Source organism: Alosa sapidissima, chromosome 1 (genome assembly GCF_018492685.1).
Source record: "Alosa sapidissima isolate fAloSap1 chromosome 1, fAloSap1.pri, whole genome shotgun sequence".
Taxonomy (NCBI): Eukaryota; Metazoa; Chordata; class Actinopteri; order Clupeiformes; family Clupeidae; genus Alosa; species Alosa sapidissima.
In genome coordinates this window covers 45,450,130-45,470,954 of record NC_055957.1, presented here as the reverse complement: position 1 = coordinate 45,470,954, position 20,825 = coordinate 45,450,130, and the positions used below count along the sequence as shown (strand labels likewise).

Genomic DNA, 20,825 nt, shown 5'->3' with positions numbered 1-20,825 from the left:
CCAACTTAATCTAGACTAGACCTACATAGTTACATCATTTTTTTTGTCCTGATTACAAATGAGCAGGGGTGGGTAGAATACCGTATTTTCCGGACTACAAGTCACACTTTTTTTTCATAGTTTGGCTGGTCATGCGACTCAGGTGCAACATTTTCCTCTTCATGACACATTTTTTGACTGGTGCGACTTATACTCCGGTGCGACTTATAGTCCGGAAAATACGGTACTGAAAATCTAAAAGTAAAAGTACAATTACTCCCTTCAAAAATTACTTAGTAAATATTCCCAACTGAGAAATCTACACAAGTAAAAGTAAAAAAGTACTTTGTTAATAAATTACTCAAGTAGGCCTAACAAGTTATTTTTTTTGTAGGCTACATTTTAAGGCTAAAAAAAAGGCTACAAAAGTATCCTTTATGCCTATTTGCTTTTCTCCTCCTCTGTAGGCTAATCATATAGTCAAACATATTTTAAAAGCCCAATTCAAATATATTTTATTTAATATACTTTGTCATAGCCAGAATAAGCATTAAGTGGCTATGGATTGAAAAGCAGTCACTTCCAATACATTGCAGCTGATTCTTCTGCTTTGCATTGCTAGAAGTCTGGTTATAACTTCACCATACAGACAATGTAACCTAAAAACAATGGCTATATTATGGGTAGACCTATATTTAGGCTATAATAGCCTATCCACTCGGGCAGAGCGACAGAGCAGGCTACAGTATCTGTTTTCTCAGCCGACCGTCTCATGTCATGTCCTGCAACATTGAGGCTACATAAATGAATGCTAGGTTTTTTCTAACTTGTATGTAGTGCTGGGCGGTATGACCAAAAATGTATATCACGGTATTTTTCAAAATTCTTACGGTTTCACGGTATATGACGGTATTTTTTTACCATGCATAATCAGATATTCACAGCATTTTTTACAGGTTGAGAGAGGAATTGCTGCAGTACATTGACTAAGGATGGTCTATTTTACGGTCATGATGTAGAATAACTCCACACTAGTGGTAATGCAGTTTTGCATGGCCCCAGAAAATGATGCTGTTTACAAAGAGCCACTCAATTTTTGCCATTAAATTTACAATTTAAAATAAAACCTCTCTGTTAATATGCTTACTCTGTCAAATAGGCCTATCAGAAATGTATTGTTATTGTGTGGTTTACATGACGTTAGTGGTAGGCTAACGTTAACTTCATGTGGATGTCTTGTTAGCCTGCCATGAGCTTCGGTTAGGTTCGCTAGGCAAAACATTAACAAAAAAGTTCGTTTTGGTGCACTGATGACAGTCAGGATAATTTCTAACTAGCCAGCTAGTATTGCTCAGTGCATGTCTATAACACGCTTTACTTGCTACCTGGATAATTTCAGCGAATATTCTTCAGGTGAGATGAATGATAAGATCATTAAACTTCATTGTGTTCGGTGGGTTGCTAACTAACGACATCACCTACTAGCCAGCTAGTTACAGCTGTTGAACAATCTCAATAGAATTTTCGTGACGGTAAATCCTTTTCAATGCAGTATCCCTTAACGTTTTTCCTTAACTAAAGAAACAATTTAAGATATTATTCTGTGCAACACCCTTAAATAAACCCCTTACCTAAGGAGAAATTAAGCCTTATACTTCAGGGGAAAAACTTAAGGTGTTTTGTGTTTACCCTCACTATGCCTTGCAGTGGCACCATGTGTGCGTGTAAAAAAAAAAAAAAAGTCCCGTCTGAAACACTGTCGCGCGGCGCAGCGTTCCAAACGTTGTGTAATCAAATACACCGGTATGGCGGTATATTTAAAAATTCATATCATAACGAAAATATGAACCGGTATACCGCCCAGCACTACTTGTATGCTCGATTTCCAGTGCATTTGCTTTGAATTTGCTTTAAATTAAGTTGAAGGCCTACTTTCCTTGTCCAATGTGATTGTTGAACGATGCTGGCCTGAAATGAATATACGGGGAAGTTTCTGTGTCATGTCATACCTCTAGTCTCGTTGGCACTCTGGCAGCCTCACCAGAAGATGCAGCAACTGGCAGGATGTCATTGCGCTAACTGAGCTGTTAGCTATATAGAATATCTACTTCTGTGTAGTAGGCTACATAGGCCAGCCATTACTACTAGAGATACTTTCTCCAATAATAAAGTTGTTCTCGGAACGAAAGGCAATTGAAAATGTAGCGGAGTAAAGAGTAGATTATTGGCTCAAAAATGTACTTGAGTAAGAGTAGAAGTACCATTTTGGAAAAGGAAAGTTGCCGTTCCTCGAAAAAAATAGGCTACTTTACTCACGTGCGTTACTTGTAACGCGTTAGGCTACTACCCACCCCTGCAAATGGGTTTGATCTCGCTTTTTCCGAGCCATAGGCTACATACGGCAATCCCAACAGTGCATCTCCTTGCTCAGTGTTGTGTTGTCTTATTGGCTACCCGCCAACATGGCAGGTAGATTGACAGTTTCACCCGCCAATCAAAAAAGTTACCCGCATTTGGCATGTGCCAATTTCATGCCCTGAACATTAGAAATAAACCTCTGATAATAAATCGTTTTATCCCTGACATGGCTTCTTTAATTTCTTGCAAGTATCCTGCTTTATGCTGTATTAAATCAAGAGTGCCTACCGCTTGTTGATGAGGTAGTCCTCCAGAATGTCCAGGCAGCGCACCATCTGGGAGAAAATGAGCACCTTGTGTCCGCCCGCCTTGAGCCGCGGCAGCAGCTTGTCCAGTAGCACCAGCTTGCCGGCCGAGCGCACCAGCGCCTGCAGGTGGAAATCGGGGGCCATGGGGTCGTACACCTCCCTCAGCTCTGCCACGATCTTCTCCTCCGCGCCTGAGTGAACAAGACAACCGAACCCAGATGAGTGAGGGATTTGTGCGCGTGTGTGCATGTGCGTGTGTGCATGTGTGTGTGTGTGTTGTGCATGTCTTTATACGAGACGCAGTGAGAGCAGCCGCGCTCAACTCCAAATCTCACAACAATTTCGGGTGCGAGCCAAAAGGTAACAACTTAGAATAGAAAAACCGCACTCAAGTATATTCTCTTTACTTATTTATTAATGCCATGTCCACAGACGCGTTTCGGCCTAAGTCGACACACTGACGATGGCTTAGGCCGAAAGTAAGTTTATACGAGACGCAGCCTACCTGTGATAAGGTAAGGGTGGTTGCAGCACTTGCGCAGCTCCATCATAGTGTTGAGCAGATTGGGCACATTGCTATTGTTAGAGGCACCCATGCTGAGGAAGCTGAAGTTCCTCTCCAAGATGGCACGGTAGTATTTCTTCTGCACATCCGTCAGCTCCACCTACAACACCATCACAGCAAAAGACTTGGTCAGATCAACAACCAGGGAGGACCTGGCCACTTCTGAACGGCTCAACTGGAGCTATTCACAGGGTTTGTATTCCTTCACATGGGGATACATACAACGCCTGTCACACTGACAAGTATCCATTTAGTCAACTATTATTAGGTTCCCACTTTGACACTTCCAAAAATAACTAGGTGACAACATCCATACGGCATTAAGATACAGCTTTATTAGAGTAATAAAGTGCTATATGCAAATCAAACGAACCTCGATGATGGTTTCCTGTTTGGGTGCAAGGTTCTTCTCCACGTCCTCCTTCAGACGCCGCAGCATCATGGGCTTCAGGATGGCCTGCAGCTTCTGCACCTGAGAGACACAAACACACACACACACACACACACACACACACACACACACACACACAAGAAAGGACATGAGCATCAAATTTAGGCAGAGCATGCTCTTGCACAGTATAGATGTAGAACTGACGTAAGTGAAGATTTTTTATGTTCACTGGTTATAATATTACAAGCAGAGGTGGGACCAAGTCACTGTTTGGCAAGTCACAAGTAAGTCCCAAGTCTTAGCAGTCAGGTCCAAGTCAAGTCCCAAGTAAATACAGAGAAGGGCAAGTCGAGTCCAAGTCCAAGTCACATCAAAGCCAAGTCGAGTCCAAGTCCAAGTCCCAATCTTTTTCAAGTCCTGAACAAGTCATCAGGTACTCTTCACTTAATAATGCCATTATTAGACTATCGATCATAATTTTAGCACTTCCATCTAATCCACAGTATTTTTTTTATAAATACAGATTAAAATATGTTCAATGTTTCTGTCTTGTAATCTTTTACGACATATGCATGTGCATACCTGTGTAATATACACGTGCATACCTGAGTAATCTGTACAAAACGGATAGCTACATGACACTCAGCACAGCTGCAAATATATATAATGTTTTTCCAAATTGCGGAGCCCACTGTAAGGATGAGTAATAATTTGACTGATGGTATTTCACTGCGCTAGGCCACAGATTTGCCTGCAAACAATTTATTAGGCTGTCTGCCAGTGGTGACACATAAGGGAAGCCAAGGTCAACACTTTTATATTATTTAAAAGATAATAATGACAGTAATTGTGTTTTAAAGTATTCATTTCTTAAGAAATACTACACATTTGATGCTGTTTATCTAATTTGTAAATGGTGCAGTGTCACTTTAAGCCCATTGTGCACTGTCCACACGTTCTCATAATGATCTTTTTTTACCAGCTCCGTTCAAATATAGCCTATGGCTAGTCCACAAACTCAAACATTGTTTGTGCCACATGTATAGCACAATATTAACAATGATAAGCATGATATTAAGTTGGCACAAACAGCTTTCATTCCTTTGGAAAGAGAAGCATGTATGACATGATGCTTGCTTGACATTTTCTGTTTGCAATTAAAAGTGAATTATGAGCCTGATAGCCAGTAGCCACTTAGCTACAGTAGCTGAGTGGAATGCGTTTCAATCGGCATATCATGTGCTTCATGTAAATAAATTATTGAATACTTCAAGACTCACCAGTTCCATTACACAAGGCAAAGACAACTCTTCATAATATTCTTGTCCACTTTCCAAATCACAGTGAGTGCAGCTATGTCATAGTGACCTGGATCTCATAGTTTATAACAGTATAGTAGACTAGTGAGAACCGGATAAATTCACAATCTCCTCTAATCTCGTACTTGTTGCCTCCACGATTTCTTTTTATATGTTTCTTATATTTAAAAGAAGATATCAATCATCAACAATGACAAGCCAGCTGGAACCTACTCGTTTTCTCTCCCTCTCGTGCGTGCTTAGATGTGTTCTCAATTAAATGCAGTAGCCTAGCAGTTTAAGTTGGATCTTAATGGAGAGGACTCGAAAAGTATCATCTTTATGTAACATGCTGTTGGTGCTTTTTGACAAACGTTCTCTAACAAGAGTGCAAATCAGTTTGCAGTAAAGCTACTAGTGATTGGCTAAATGTTGGTCCTTCCTCTGTCTCTTGGTGCCCTACACACAGTGCGTAACGCGTGTGAGGGTAGTGGCAGTAGGCTACTGAACTGTGCTCTGGCCGCTTGTCTCCGCTATTTTTAATTTTTTTTTAGTCGCAGGAAAGCGTCTCTGGGTTGACTGGTACACGATCAGGAAATTTAGTTTTTGATTCGAGACATGTCAAGTCATCACAAGTCAAAGAGGCAAAGTCCGAGTCAAGTCTTGAGTGAATAGTATTCAAGTCCAAGTCGAGTCGCAAGTCATGCCGAATTTTATCAAGTCAAGTCTGAAGTCATTAAAATCATGACTCGAGTCCAAGTCATGTGACTCGAGTCCACATGTCTGATTACAAGTATGTATGATCAGGCTTATTACCATTATTGTTATGACTTGAATTCTTTTTAACAGTTGAAGATAACTTAATATGGGAAGAAAATTCTCATTCTGTATTTGGTCAGAATAGTGAGGAGGATATCAGAGCTGGACTGGGGACCACGGTTGTTTGTTGTGGTTGCAGTAATACATCACTGACATCCATCCCATACGGCATGGTGCTTACGTACCTGTTCCTCTGTCTTGAGGTCGCCAAAATCGCGCAGAAACTCCGTCTCCGAGGGGAACTGGGCGGGTTCCAGGAAGTGCAGCAGGCTGAAGAGCTCCTCCACTGTGTTCTGCAAGGGAGTCCCCGTCAGCAGCACCTTATGCTCCTGGGAAGAGCAGGAGAGGGAAGGAGATAACGTCATCCTGCAGCTCAGATGCTGCCCTACATACCCACATCAACACCTCCACTAAATCCTACTGTATGTCCAGCCTTATAAGTAGGGCTGTGGAAAATAAATCAATTTAACAATGCATCGTGATGCAAAAGAAAGCGATTATGTATTGATGCAGACATTTTAATAATCGATGTGTAAAATGTGTAGACTATTTTGTTTTTTTAACTACCGGTAGAATTACGTAAGGGAATTTGAGGGGTGCACACCGCCACCAAAAGTCAATGCAACAGAAGTGAAACCGAGTCGTGCATCCGACCAGTTCATTGGGTTCTCCTTTTCTTTTGCCCATGTACTACACCCTTCCAAGAAGTTTAATTCGCTCGGCCACTTTTTTTTTCTCTTCCCGTAGGCTAATCTTTCCATCGCGTTTGCCACCGTCACAGACATGAAGTGAATAAAAAGTTATCTTACGGTTAGATCGATTGAATAATTACGTTCCATGAGTAGCCTACACAATCTATTGGGTCTTCTGATGATAATATGATAATAATCTGATGATGGTATTGTCATGTTTTAACTGCATTTTAACGTGTTCACATCACAGATCAGATAATTCTTGTAGCCCATTACTTCCTTTGTCATATTAGCTAAATATAACCCATGTTTTATCCCCAGTAACTTTTACATATGACAGGTACACAATATTAAGCGTAGACATAGGCCTCTTGATCATTTTCTTTGAAAAGGGAGACAGCTTATTATATAGTGTTTCTCACGTCTTAATAATTTTCAAGGGAAAATTAGATCAAAACTGGGTAGGCCTACTTGTATTTATTAATAATGAAAAAAGATGCACTGAGAATCATGCAGTCGTGATTCATTGTGGAACCGAATAGAATTGAATTTTTGACATAATAATCGTAATAGAATCGAATCCAGAGACCAGTGAAGATTCACACCCCTATTTATAAGAGTATGTGAGTTATGTGCTGTGTGTGTGCCTATATGCATAGTCACATGCGGTTAAGCTTTCAAGGAAGAGAGGAAATTGCATTTGAAGGGCAAAATAAAAGAGATGCAGAGCTGAGAGCTAGCATGTCAAACTCGAGTGCCTCACCAGGTCGAGCATCTTGAGGCTGTCGAGCAGCTTGCAGTTCCTATTCTTGAGGCGGTGGGCCTCATCGATGACCACACACCGCCAGGAGATCTCCCTCAGTTCGGGGCAGTCCGACAGCACCATCTCAAAAGTGGTGATCAGTGCGTCAAATTTATACGCACCTGGGATCAAGTGGCCCTACACAAAGCAAAGCACACGGTTAGGAACACACTGAAGCCCAGACTCATTTTAATAAGAATGGTCAGAAGAGGGTCTAGGGCTTTCATTTATTAGACTGGAGGAACAAAGGAATAAAACAAATGCAAATCTATGTGTTCCGTCACATCAGAAGGGAATTAAACATGAACTTACTAAAGCAGCTACGACAAGCTTGACAGCGCCATTAAGTAAACCTTGAATTACATGCAGATAGGACTTTACCTTAAAGCATCTTTTTCAGTGATGTACTTAGTATAGTAATGTCCAGTACATGTGCAATCAGCTGTCCAACGAGCATGAAACACACCTTGTCATCCTTGCAGTACATCTCATACTGCTGGATCATCTGACGGCTGGCCAGGCTGCCGTGGTAGACAATGGCGTTGAGGTCGGTCCAGGTGGTGAACTCGCGCTCCCAGTTGGTGATGGTGGAGAGCGGTGCGATGACCAGGAAAGGCCCATGCACGTTGGCCCCGTACACCTCCGATAGCAGCGCAATGGATTGGATGGTCTTCCCCAAACCCATCTCGTCGGCCAGGATACAGTTCTGCCTGTTGGGGAGACGGAGAAAAAGGCTCAACACTCACTTGACTGTGCATTTACTGCTGGGAAAACCCCACCGTCTCGCATATTATTCATAAATGAGGGCACTCTACTGTAGCTGGCATATATTGATCATTACTGGCATATATTGATCATTACGGATCATTACGGGAGACGCAAGCCTGGGCATCTAACTATAAAGCCAGAAATCTCTTCTCTTTATGCTTGATTCCTGGACTCTTTTTCCTTCAAATAAGCATTCATCCAATTGACTTCATACTTGGTGGGCACGCACACGCACACACACACACACACGGTTAGTGTGTGGGATGGTTAGATTAGTAGTACGGGTTCTTTGTGTTTGTTTTGTTAATGTTGCAACCGAAGAGGATTTGTAGCTCTATTATAAACCCCTAAACAACATATCTTAGTAGCTGACAAGGTCAGGCCCTTTCCTCCAGTCATAACAGTGAGTGTGTTGATGAAGCAGTATTGACTGGGAAGCTATTTGGATATGAAATGCTTAAGATTGTTATTCAACGGCAACATTCAGCAGATCCTGAACCCTCCAATATGGTGATCTCTGCCAGATGCAGTGTGCCCCTGCTCTAGACAATGCACTGGTCTGTTCATGTTAAGTATTAGAAATACATGGATGCGGCTCCAGCCGTGGTGCAGCTGGCTGGGGCACCTGCACCGTGCGCCGGCCACCCGGGTTCGATTCCCGCCCCGTGGTCCTTTCCGGATCCCACCCCGGCTCTCTCTCCCACTCGCTTCCTGTCACTCTCCACTGTCCTATCAATTAAAGGCATAAAAGGCCAAAAAAAAAGAAATACATGGATGCATAATGCATGCATGCACCTATGGAATTAAATCTTTCACTGAACACACAATTCTATGTGTATCTGTATGTCTGTGTATGTGTTTGTACACAACTGGACTCTCCTACCTGTTGTACCAGTTGAAGAGCAGCCAGTTGACCCCCTCCAGCTGGTACTCTCTCAGGGTATTGCCGTTGCGGTACTCTCTGGACTCCTCCAGCTTCTTCCAGGAGGCCGCAGGGGGGCGGGGCTAAAGGGCAGAGGTGGAGAGAGGGTCATGGAGCGGGACAGTCCAGTCATATTAAATTCTCCTGTTTTAACTGTGAGGCCACTGAACCTTTCCATAACCAGCATGATCAATTCAATCATTACTCTTTTCTAGCATTGCTCAATTTAGAGAATTTTCAGAGATTAAGACATCTTTGGGGTGTGTGTTTGTGTGTGGATGTTACAGCACCAATAGTGTGACTCACGGTTCTCTTGACACAAGCCTGGCGGTCCTGGATCACCCTATACTCCTCCACCTTCGTCTCGTCCACATCCTCCTTCAGCTCCCAGGTGGCATCCTCGTAGGGCAGAGAGCACCACTTCACCAGGTAGTACACCACCGGCTGCAAACCCAGGAGGCAAACATCAGTCAGGCAACAAACACACTCAAGCTTATAGCACACTTATAAACCATTTATTAGCACACTTATAAACCACTTTGCTGATTTTATTTGCGTGAACAACGCGTGTCGCAGTTTGTTTCGTCAGGTTCACGTATGGCTTATTACTCAGCTCATCATTTTTAGATACTTGTTATTAAACATTGACATTATGACTACTCATGTTCTCATGCATTTCAGAATGACAACGGCTTCCAGAGCAGACCTCTCCGTTGTCCTTGTCCACGCTGTGGGACTCGTCCAGAATGCGGTCCACCTCCACGTAGTCTGGGTTAAAGGGCTCCTCCTCCTGAGGGCAAGCGCATCAGCGCAGACGTTACAAAACACAACCAACACAGCAACACTAGACAAGATAATACTGTAGGTACATAAAAAGGGTTAAGTCAAAACATATATTACGCAAGTAAAAAAAATATTACATGATCAGGGTAAGGGAAACAAATTGACAAAAGTAATCTTTTCCACACCACAATATGGAGGGCAGATTTGTCTCATGGTTCACAAAACAACCACCGAACATGTTAAAGACATGCATAGGCCTACGCTTCGAAAGAAGTTAGAATTGAACTTGATGCCATTGTGTTTCAAAGGCACAGTGTACCACCACCGGAACTCTACCAAAGTATTCTCCCATTACCCTGTACCAGCACAATTAGGAGATAAATGAATAGTTTGCTATGGTAGCCATTGTAAAATACCTTTACTTCACAATACTATTCATCGATGCAAAAGGAAACATAACGGTATTCAAATGAGCACTGACCTCTTGGAAGAGGTTCCTCATTTGAGCGTGTTTGATCTTGAATCTCTTCAGCTTCTGGTGGATTCTCTTGTCTCTCTCCAGCTGTTCAAGTGTGGCCCACTCACAGTGCAAATAGGAGCTGAGGAGACCACACACACACACACACACACACACACACACACACACACACACACACACACACACACACAAAACAGACCAGTCACAAACGTACATCTTTCTCTTCATTGTGTAGGTTTTGCCCAAAAATATATGTACACTAGTTTGCTTATAGAAAGTGAATGCAAGGTTGACACATACTAGTTTTTGTACTTGACAAAGAACTCCTCCACATTGACCAACTGGCCTGTAGTGACCTTCAAAACAGACAGAAAATGACATCAGTTAACATGACTGAATCAACTGGGGCATAAGATGAAAAACATGAAGAGGTGGAGGTGAGGTTATGTGTGAGGTGAGGTTCAAGGAAAGCAGATGTAAGCTCACCTCTTTCTTGGTTATTCTCATAGATAACACCTTATCCACAATGGCAGCATCTTCCTCACTGGGATTTTCCTGCAGGACAAGAACACGCATGCTGTTAGTTTAAGTCCCCCAAAAGGACAACCATCCAATCAGTATCTCACCAAATACCAGCCATGGTTTAACCAGTTCAAATTTCACAGTTTCAAATGTCAACATATTTTATACAACAGGTCCAGTTGAACCATTTAAGCTCTGATTGGAGAGGTATTCCATGAGTCATGATGAGTGGTGAGATCTTGTGACAATCACACTGGGACTCTTTACTGCTAGTACTCCACACTGCGATCACTCCACATTTTGCACTGAAGTGTCCGACACAAACATTTCATTTGTGTCTACGGCCGAATCATAGCCGTGGCGACATCTACTACCAACGGCACTCTCACTTGTGTCATATTGCTTGAGCAGACCTAATCCCAAATTCTCCAGACCAGAAGTGATACTTTAAAACAAAATGCGATATTCTGTACTTACTAGTACATAACATTGCCACATGACTTTCCAGGCTTGATCATACTACTGTAGCCTTATCTACTATGCAAAGAGACGGCAACAGAGCGGCACACATCTAATCCCTCCCAGCTCACCACAAAGAACTGCATGTTGACGCCGTCGGCATCAACCCCCAGCTCCTGCTGGAGCTGCTGGCCCATGGACTGGCTCGGGGCGGCCACAGGCACCGCGGCCGGCGTGGTCACGTCCACGTCCCCGTCCCCGTCATCCTCGTCGTCTGTGATCTTAATGTCCAGGTCCTCTGTGTACTTCTTCCTCTTTATCTGACGGTTAGAGCGACGCGTCTAACAAGGGTGGCAGAGATTAAGGTCAGAAAACAAGTTCAAGGGCACACCAGAGCGAAATGAAGCCAAAAGTGAAGGAATATGAAAAATAAACATATTTACATTTCATTTCTCTATAAACTTTGTATTGCAATCTTGTGGAAGGGATACAAGAACCGACGGCCTATTTTACATAATATGCACATCAAAGAGAGGAGAAGAGCTTGTGTCTGTGTGTGTGTGTGCATGCGTGCATGTGTTTGTGTATTGAAATGTAAGTGCAGAAGAGATGTACCTGCAGCATGTCCTCTTCCAGTGTTCGTGGTGAGGCGGGGGGACTGGCCTCCCCCTCAGAGTGGTCTGAGGAGCCATTCCTCTTCCTCTTCTTTCCGCTCACTGGAGTAATGGTGCTGAACATGGGGGGGGGGGGGAGGTTAGACCAGGGGCCAGAGAACAGCCACAACACTCTACACAACATGGTCAGGAGTGCAACATCAAGGTCAAATCTAGACAATTATGATCAAGCTACGGTCAAATCAATAATAAATCTGTCTGAAACAATATCAGGCAAGGTGCCTAGACAGACAGACACACACAGACACTCAAACACACACCCGCGCACGCACGCACAGAGATGCTCTTACTTCAGTTTTGATTTGCCTTTGCTTTTGCTTCCTCCGCTCGTCACCCCGGCAACTCCTACGGCTCCTCCCACCTTGGCCTTTCCTTTCTTATCTCCGCCCCCTCCGGCCGCTCCTCCTTTCCCTCCGGCCACAGCTGCCACCGGGCTCTTCTTCTTACCCCCGCCTCCGCCACCACCTCCCTTCTTCTTGGCCCCTGCAGTGGCCGGGCTGAGGCCCTCCGCGTCTGCCGCCGTTTGTCCCGAGGGCAGCTCGTCCTGGTTGAGCACGCGCGGGATGTTGCGCTCGCCACGGGCCTTGGCGCGGGCGATGGCCTCGGCCACGATGCGGTTGGCCTTTTCCTGCTTGCAGAGCGTCTCGACGCGCCGCACAGGCTCTTGGGCCTTGGCGAGGCGCACGCCGCCAGGGGAGGCCACTGTGGTGGTGGTGGACGAGCCGGCGGCCGAAGTGTTGATCACCTTCACCACGGAGAGGGTGCCAGCGCCCGACGACGCACCACTCGTCTGCAAGCGTGCACAGGAGCGAGAGAGGAAGAAGAGGAGTTACACATGGAGTAATCAATTTCTTTGTTTAAGTGTCAGGACACATGCAGAAGGGAATTACATTTTTTTAGAAGCAAAAAAAATATAAACATTCTTCTATTCATGATATATGCTGACACAACTGTCAAAACAGTTTACAACATTACCTGCCTAATCACAATGTGACAAGCCAACACAAGTTTAAACACTTTGACAATTCTATGCATTCCAAACACTTCAATTGGCCAGCACCTTAGAGGTGAAAAACTCTGGTGGAAATTATGGAGAGCTTCAAACAACTGCTTTGCTCTCATACCTGTGGCTGTAGCAGCAGTTTGAGGGGCACTGCCAGTCTCTGCCCCCCCTGTCCTTGTGTGATCTGGACAACCTGGGGGGTGCCACCTGCACCGGAGACTAGTTGAAACTGTAGTGAGAGGACATAAGGACAAATATTTGTTAGTTACTAAAGAAACACCTACATGCAGCTCTTACAGAGTCCGGTACAACCACAATTTCCATTTCAAATAACACCAGACATCCTAAACCAGGACAACATTATTTAAAAGAGGGCACCTACAGGCCTCACAGACACAAATCCAAATGCCAACCACACCTTTGTTAATCTTCTTAGCCTTTATTAGGGCATTTCCTGTTGTTTGATCATGCTAAAGAAAGAACCCTAAAAGCATAAAGGTGATGACTTGGACAGCCACTCTCACACCAACCTTGGCCCCCTGCTGGTTAGGCTGCTGCTGGACCTGCAGCTGGATGGTCAGCACCTTTGGCTGCGCCCCAGGTTGCCCGGCGCGGGCCTGGGTGAGCGCTGCCAGCTGGCCGCCCTGCAGTACCAGCTTCCCCGGCAGGGACCCTAGCACCAGCCTGGGCTGCTGCTGCTGCTGCTGGCCAGTGCCAGCTGCCACAGTCGCCACCGCCGCTCCGGTGCCAGTGGTTGCCCCGCTTACGGCCACCGCCCCGGCCTGGCCTGCTTGAGAGGGCTGCTGCAGCACCAGCGTGATCCTCTTAGGCTCGCCCCCCTGTAAAAAAAGGCAGAGGAGGGGAGGAGGATGAACAGAGGGAGGAGAGGAGAGAAAAGAGAAGTCAAACGAGGGAGAGGGACAGAGACCGGGCATTTTATTAGCTATCCGAGAATGGGAGCAAGATAACACAAGAACCACATCAGCACTCTAATCTTGAATGATTCAAAAACACTACAAAACCACTGCATCTATCAAAGGAAGGAATCAGACAGCGGCTATTGTCTGACCTTTACATAAATAACATAAAGGACAGTTCCTGAAACTCTGAGAGAACTAGGCAACAGAGCCTGGGCCTGACCGAGGCTAAATGCCGATACCCAAGTGTTAGCGCTGCGGTCCGGCAGGCCGACAAAGTGTGTAAGATGACGCTCACCTGCTGAGGCACCGTGGTGAGTGTGACTCCTTGTGGTCGCATCGTGGTGCCTGCCGTGGTGGTGACCACCGTCTGTGTCTGCATGGCCGCCTGCAGGGACACCTGTTGCGTCTGGGGCTGCATCTGCACCTGCATCTGTTGGGTCTGCCCTTGCGTCTGGAGCTGCACCTGCTGTACCTGCTGCACCTGTTGCACTTGCGTCTGCCCCAGCTGCGCCTGCGACTGGATCTGCACCTGCATCGGCTGTGTCTGCACCTGTGATTGTGGGACGGAGGTGAGCAGCACCTGTTTCATGGGCCCGTTGGCCGTCTGCACCAGGCGTTGGACCCCAGTGCCTAGCTTCACCTGGCCCTGCCCGGGGGCACCCGCATTCAGCACTGTCCCCCCGGACACGATAGACATGCCGGGCCTGAGTTGGGTACCGGTCAGCACCCGCGCGATGGTAACCTTACCCGAGGGTGAACCGGTGGCTCCGGTTACCCCCTGCAGCATCTGGCCCTGGGGGCCCTTCAGGATCACGATCTTGGGGGCCCCTTGGCCTCCTGGCTGCTGAGTGACCGCAGCGAGCTGCTGGGGCTGCAGCTGCAGGGTGGTGGTCTGTCCCCCTGAGACGGACAACGGGGAGCTCATCAGCACCGTTGTGGTCCCACTGCTGTTAGCCACCGAGAGAGGCGTCTGAGACATTGCCTGAACGGTAACGGGGGCCTGGATGGACACCGGGACCTGTGTGAGGGAGACCTGCATGGGCTGCTGTGTCTGGACTTGAACCGGGACAGTGGGGGCCACTGTAGAGACCACCGCCGGGGCCGCAGGGGGGACTGTGACTGTACTGACTGTGGGGACTGAAGACACGTGGGCCATGGGGTCACTAAGGACCACAGTGCCAGCGTCTGAAGGAGGGTCCACCTGGCCCAGAGCCAGCTTCAGTGCTTCCTCAACTGGGTCCGAGGAGCCGTGAGAGAAAGCATCCTCCGGCAGAGAGTCCAGGTTGAACAGAGGGGTGTCATCAAAAAGGTCCATGATGGGGTCGGCCATGTTGCCGAACTGTCTGCAGAGTAAGACCACTCAGTGAACTGAATGTGGGATACCTGATATCCAGCAATGAACAGCAGTGAACTGTGTGGTCTTCAATCAAATAGATGGGAAACTGTGGGGAAAGAATTTAGAAACTGAGGGGAAATTGGAGACAGAAAAGGCATACAAATGACATAAGTTCCTAATTATGGCAAAAATAGAGAGAAAATCAACCAGCAATACAAATTACTTACCTTAATTCCCTTAATCAATGACTAAAAAAAGTCTTCCTGCCAAACCAGTATGCTTTAGGATTATGTAGGGTGGAAAGTTTAGGATTGGGGAAAATTTGGGAGTGAGGCTCAGGGGAAGAGGAGTAACACCTGCCCAGCTTCCCCTGCTAGTCCTTCACCTCTTCCGCCCGTCCCTTTACTCTTCTTTATCTTGAGTATCTACTTGCTCTTCTTTAAACCCAAGAAAGAGACACCCATCAGTGATAACATCCACTGTTGCCGTTTTCCTGCAACAGAACGGGATAAAAGCGGCATGTTAGAGATGAGGTAAGTGAACTTAGCAACTGGCACTTACTGGCCATCAAAACATTTATCTACGCCAAATTTACGCTATATAAATAATATGTGAAATGTAAGTGATATTTCTAAAATAATTAGAAGTCAATGTGTGGGTACTCTTTTAGCCTACATAAAAGTAACATGCTAAGTTAACACGCTAACGTTATATTACAGCTGACTTATAAGACACCTCATTTACGTTAACGTTACTTCACTGATGAAGGGCTAACAAGCTAGCTTTATGCACACGCTTAAAGTGACTAAACAGAGCAAGTAATGGAGATCGTAGACTGTAAACAGTGAATAAAGTGGCATCACTGACATGATATGCTACCTTGTTAGTAACATTTGCGTCAGTTCACAGTGGAGATGCTATCTGTGATGAAACTCTCGTATCAAGGCACCGTAAGAGTCCTTAGGCAGCTAGCTCCTGAACAAACCCGTCAACAGCCTCCATTTAGCCTCGACAAACGTTAGCCTCTGCTAACGATTACTCTATATATTGATTCTTTTCATGATAAGTTAAACGTTGTTATGGTCTAATCTAGCTAGCATCTCATTCATTTACTAAGTCTCATACCAAACTCTCTCATTCGGGTTCTCTTTCAATACCTCTCATCAACAAACTGGACCAAACCACAGCAACGTGCTACAAAAACCATAGCCTGTCTACGTACAGACACGGGTAAGGCCGCGATGATTTTTGTATGGCATTGCGTCGGTTTTTCTGCTAAAATAACCGCTAATAACGTTACCATCCACTGCTCTGACATTCTCCGTTATAATTTCAGGGTGCTAAATTTACCTTTGCATCGACACACATGGCTTTCTCCGTCTCACAACACTGTACGATTACAGGAAACGGCCAGTGTAGAGCAGGAACTAACATTCTTGCCAGTACCAGGGACGAAAGTGTTCTCGCGAATCCATCCGCTTTCCTCCCATTGGTTTGCGATCGCACAGGCCGGCAATATCCACCAACACCATTGGCTCAAAGCATTGTCGATCATTTCGTTGTATGGACAAACTGGGCGGGAGACGATAATGGAGATCGGTCGCTGCCATAGTTTGGTTGACTCTGTAATAAATGCGGCCTAGTTGAGATCAGAGAGGTTGCCTCAACCAGCGATTAGACATTTAAATGGCAAAGGGAGGCACAATCTAATATGACCCTCCATCTCGACGTGAATTGAGAGCTATCAATGCATATAACCGTGTATGGCTACTATCCGCCCGTTTCTTTTAATTCAAAATATTCGTAATTAACGTGTTTTGTGCATAAATGTGGGTTATTTCACTGAATCTGGAAAAGGGGATAAAATAATGTTTAATGTGCTTAGGTCTTTACATACATATAGGGCTATAGATTTGATAAAGGTTGTTTCTGTCTCTTTTTTCAAGGCATAATTTCAACTGGTTTTGAACTGCGTATCATTCAGAGTATTGTATAGCCTATTCTTACCAGAACCTTGTGTGGGTTTTGTTTAAATTCATTTTATTTTTGCACCATATTATATATAATAAGTAACATTTCCTCAATATTAATCTTCTTGTCACACAGCATCTACGGCATCATCGGCATAAATGAAGGCCTTTTTTATGTTTACTACTGATATGTGACTGCATAACTCTCCTAGCCTAATGTTGCAGCTTACATAATGAAATTAATATTGCAAACAATGTACCTCCCACATACTAAGACACACACACACACACACACAAACAAACACATAAACATACACCCATGGAATTTGCTCTTTTACATTCTCTCTAGCTCTCTCTCTCTCTACCTCTGAACCACAGTAGCGTAACTGACTGTTTCTGACATGGCCTGGTGCTGGATCCACAGGAGACCAGCATGACTGAGTGTAGTCTTGCCAAAGAAGTCCATCTGCCTGCGGTCTGTTGGTGGCGCTGTGAGGAGTGCCTGCTATGTGCTGCGCTTTTGCTGGTCTGCTCAGCAAACTCAGCAAAAGCATGCCAACTCTGGTGGTGAGAGCTATATTTACAAACAGCTGCCATGATCATTAATACGGTCCAATCGCAGCAGGTGAGGATGGTTTGGAAGGCTTTATTAGAAGAAATTAAGATATTCAGAAAATGATAGGCCTACTTTGTAATGATGAACAAGCAGCAAACTGTTTCTGTTTTAGTCCATTTAATATATTTTAAACATTATACAAATTCATCATAAATGCAAATGTACAGCTTAACACAAGCAGGCAAGCACTAAATGTTATTATCCCAAGGGTTAAATAGGGATACAATGCACCCTGACAAGAGGAACGCTCAAATTGCAAATTGGGGGGGGGGGGGTCTTTGAAAAGACAAACCATCTTACACTTAATTTCTGGTATTCAATTTCAGATGGTTTTATTCAGGAAATAAATAATAAAGGACTTAGTCAATTGTCCTGAAACACCATCTTATGCACTGCTACATTGCTTGTGAATTTTACCAGGCAAATTTGGAAATTTCAGCAGGAAATTATATCCGCAGAAATATAATTCCAATAGATCATGCACCTGTCAACCAAACCTAATCCAATATCTATAATTCACCAAGAGTGCACAGACAAAGAATCATCTCATTGTAACGTTCTGGCTTTCTGTGTTGACCTTCTGAATATGTCATTGCAGATCTTAATTTCTGTCTGTGAGACTTAGTTCATTAACGTTATAAGGATGATACATCTTTTTTTATTGAAACTGTCCCTAACTCTTCTACCCCCCTACACCTTCCACCCCTTCTTCCTCTATAGGGGAAAGACCAAGAAGCCAGAGAAGGTGGAGTACTTCCAGCCCCCCATCAGGTTTCCTCTCTCCAGCTTGAGGTAGGCCTTATCCCCTCGCTCCATAATCACCAGGCCAGCGTTGGTGGCCGCCTCTCTTGTCACATCCTGGTCCCCTGCGAAGGCAGATATCATAGGCCAGCCATTCAGCATCAGGCTCACCTAGGACAATAAAGGGTCACTGAGTCATTCATTCATCTGTGCGGTTAAATATCAAATGAGAATATCTTGAGATTTGATCTGTCTGTGTACATGAATAAGGACATTTTTATAGGACGCCTTCGTAACAAGTGTAGTCTATGTTTTCTCTGTTGCGATGAGGATTTCTCACCTGTATGGTTTGCCTGTTGTATGCCTTTACCACATGGAAATTGAAACTGTACACGCCTCTTCGAGGAGCCAAAAAGACACTGCTCTCTTGGTCAAAGTGACTACCCACATTCACCAATATCTTGGTTGGAGAAGAAGAGGCAAAGAGAGATAACTATTAAGACAGTGGCTGAAAGCCATAAACATCCAAATGAATACAGAGCTCATGTCATCAGATATGACGTCCACGCGAGATTTTAGAATAACCTGCTCACCTGATCAAAATAAATGATCATGGTGCGATTGCTCATGTCTGTGGGCTCATGGTTGGTCTGTCGGGTGACAGAGAAGGCCACCCTCCCGGTGCCCGAGCGCACTGACATACCCAGGGCGTTGCCAGCGGGCTCCGAGGACGGGGTGGAGTCGCACACCACCAGGCACTTTCCCTCCAGCACGATGGGCTCCGTGTCGTTCTGGGCACACACTCCACGAGGCCCCCACAGTGGCAGTGGCAGCAGCAGTAGGCCCAGGAGCACGGTCAGCATCAGCCCAGCAGACTGACCACACGGCCCAGCCTGCCGGCGCCACGTCATCCACAGAGTGGCCATGGGGTCTCTAATTCACTGCAGCTTCACCTGGGAGTGACTCAATTATTCTCTATGATGTGTGCAGGCAAGTGCTCTTTACAGCATTCATACAACTGCCTTGTGACTAATGTAGACTTCAGTTATTTTGGTCAAGATTTTGGGCTAGCTGCACTTAAAACAAATTGCTACAATCATATGAGGAAGCAAATAGGCCTGAAAATTGTCAACAGGCTGCTAGACAAAAAGCCCAGCTGCTGATATTTCAGAGGTGCTAAAATATGAATATTATCTGGATAAAATTATTCCACACACAATGCACAAAACGTGTGGTACAGATTTCAGCAATTTCTGAATAATATGTTTTTGTTTCTTCCCTCAAGCACACCTATCTTTGTCCATTTCTCTGGATCAAAGGGTCTCCTATTTAACTTGTGACAAAGACTAAGGAAGGTAATGGGCTTAAACGCCTCAGTTGATATCAGCCATCATCCTGAACAGGGCCTGTGAAAAACAGGGGAAGGAAGGAAAGGAGAGAGAGAGAGAGAGGGGGGAGTGCTGGAGTTATAGGTGGGTTCCCATGACAGCAGAACAGGTGAGGAGAAGCTGCAGTGGGCAAAAGGGAGGGATAGTGAGGGAGAGAGAGAGAGAGAGAAAGGCGGAAGAGGAGGAGGAGGGCATGAGGTAACGCTCTGGATTGTTGTCAGCAAGAGGGTGAAACCAGCCAGGAGGGAGTGAGAAAGAGAGAGAGAAAAAGGAACAACTCCACTGAGAGACCATCTGTCTTTCACACGCTTTCCCTCCCTCCTGACGTTCCACAACATGCCCCCCTCCCTCCACCCCCCCACACTGCCCTCCCACGTATACACAGGCTATTCACCTTTCTTTTCAATTCACCGTCATCTTTTAAAGTCTATTTTTTCTAAATGAGGAGAATGTAATTTCAAAAACATGATTCAACATTTTATTTCAGTTCCAGATTTTGACATCATTTTCTGTGCTTGGAAAGAATTTCGACATTGTCATAATTGACCAGTTATGATTTCATTCAAATCAGTCCATTCATTTACATCCTTGAAGCTTCAAACTGTTGACATCATTAAGTGTGAACATATGAATAGCATTAAAATACTTTCTACACCTTTAACGGCCCATTTTATAGCGATCCAACACAACGCAACAAATCAGGTGAGATCAAATCCATAACTGCAAACAAGACAAAAAAAGTCCTGGATATGGAATGTGTCTTCCCATTAAGTGTCATTCCATTTCCTACCTTAACATAAGAATTCACTTCAAACAATTTGCAATTGAAGACATAAAACCTACCAACAGAGACCATGATTAAAGTATTAAAGTGTGAATTCACCTGTTTCAATTTGATGGACGTCCAGTGTAGTGCCCGTGAGCTCCGTGTACCAGTCCTCCAGAGAGATGGAATAGCCTTTGATTTGTAAGATCTGCCACAGCCCTACTCACCACATCAGCCACTGGACCCTCCCCTAAAAATCACCCTCCC

At 45.0% G+C, this 20,825-nt stretch overlaps 2 protein-coding genes across 7 annotated transcripts in view; both read right to left on the bottom strand.

Annotated features, from left to right (window-relative positions):
• Nucleotides 1–16,569, bottom strand: part of chd8 (chromodomain helicase DNA binding protein 8) — a 30,307-nt gene extending 13,738 nt beyond the window's left edge. For 4 of the 5 annotated variants that reach the window (XM_042093476.1, XM_042093504.1, XM_042093494.1 and 1 more), the window contains exons 1-20: nucleotides 16,428–16,569; nucleotides 15,305–15,570; nucleotides 14,037–15,183; nucleotides 13,352–13,660; nucleotides 12,943–13,050; nucleotides 12,109–12,608; nucleotides 11,760–11,874; nucleotides 11,276–11,485; nucleotides 10,650–10,718; nucleotides 10,464–10,519; nucleotides 10,167–10,284; nucleotides 9,609–9,692; nucleotides 9,209–9,346; nucleotides 8,864–8,985; nucleotides 7,679–7,922; nucleotides 7,174–7,350; nucleotides 5,904–6,047; nucleotides 3,584–3,682; nucleotides 3,151–3,310; nucleotides 2,626–2,836 (exon numbers count right to left, since the gene is read on the bottom strand). In XM_042093476.1, the coding sequence (XP_041949410.1) occupies nucleotides 2,626–2,836; nucleotides 3,151–3,310; nucleotides 3,584–3,682; nucleotides 5,904–6,047; nucleotides 7,174–7,350; nucleotides 7,679–7,922; nucleotides 8,864–8,985; nucleotides 9,209–9,346; nucleotides 9,609–9,692; nucleotides 10,167–10,284; nucleotides 10,464–10,519; nucleotides 10,650–10,718; nucleotides 11,276–11,485; nucleotides 11,760–11,874; nucleotides 12,109–12,608; nucleotides 12,943–13,050; nucleotides 13,352–13,660; nucleotides 14,037–15,071 (3,899 nt within the window). In that variant the 5' untranslated portion in view covers nucleotides 15,072–15,183; nucleotides 15,305–15,570; nucleotides 16,428–16,569. Of the gene's footprint in view, nucleotides 1–2,625; nucleotides 2,837–3,150; nucleotides 3,311–3,583; nucleotides 3,683–5,903; nucleotides 6,048–7,173; nucleotides 7,351–7,678; nucleotides 7,923–8,863; nucleotides 8,986–9,208; nucleotides 9,347–9,608; nucleotides 9,693–10,166; nucleotides 10,285–10,463; nucleotides 10,520–10,649; nucleotides 10,719–11,275; nucleotides 11,486–11,759; nucleotides 11,875–12,108; nucleotides 12,609–12,942; nucleotides 13,051–13,351; nucleotides 13,661–14,036; nucleotides 15,184–15,304; nucleotides 15,571–15,956; nucleotides 16,371–16,427 lie in introns of those variants that run through there. The other variant, XM_042093487.1, reaches the window with a different exon arrangement.
• Nucleotides 16,570–17,768: 1,199 nt separating this feature from the next.
• cbln12 (cerebellin 12) lies at nucleotides 17,769–20,808 on the bottom strand. Of its 2 annotated transcripts, none has more exons than XM_042093693.1 (4): nucleotides 20,676–20,808; nucleotides 18,998–19,810; nucleotides 18,745–18,864; nucleotides 17,769–18,575 (listed from the first exon to the last, which is right to left on the bottom strand). In XM_042093693.1, exons 2-4 carry the CDS (start codon nucleotides 19,328–19,330, stop codon nucleotides 18,378–18,380), a joined length of 651 nt encoding a protein of 216 aa, XP_041949627.1. In that variant the 5' UTR covers nucleotides 19,331–19,810; nucleotides 20,676–20,808; the 3' UTR covers nucleotides 17,769–18,377. The 2 variants fall into 2 exon arrangements, with proteins under 2 accessions (XP_041949627.1, XP_041949636.1); XM_042093702.1 differs by having other exon boundaries at nucleotides 18,998–19,912; nucleotides 20,676–20,795.
• Nucleotides 20,809–20,825: the final 17 nt, after the last annotated feature.

Excerpts from the sequence above, each read along its gene's own strand:
- cbln12 (XM_042093693.1), bottom strand. The coding sequence starts at position 19,330 with ATGGCCACTCTGTGGATGACGTGGCGCCGGCAGGCTGGGCCGTGTGGT. Across the intron at positions 18,865-18,997 it reads TGATCATTTATTTTGATCAG|ATATTGGTGAATGTGGGTAG; the intron begins GTGAGCAGGTTA and ends TCTCCAACCAAG. Across the intron at positions 18,576-18,744 it reads ACAACAGGCAAACCATACAG|GTGAGCCTGATGCTGAATGG; the intron begins GTGAGAAATCCT and ends TTATTGTCCTAG.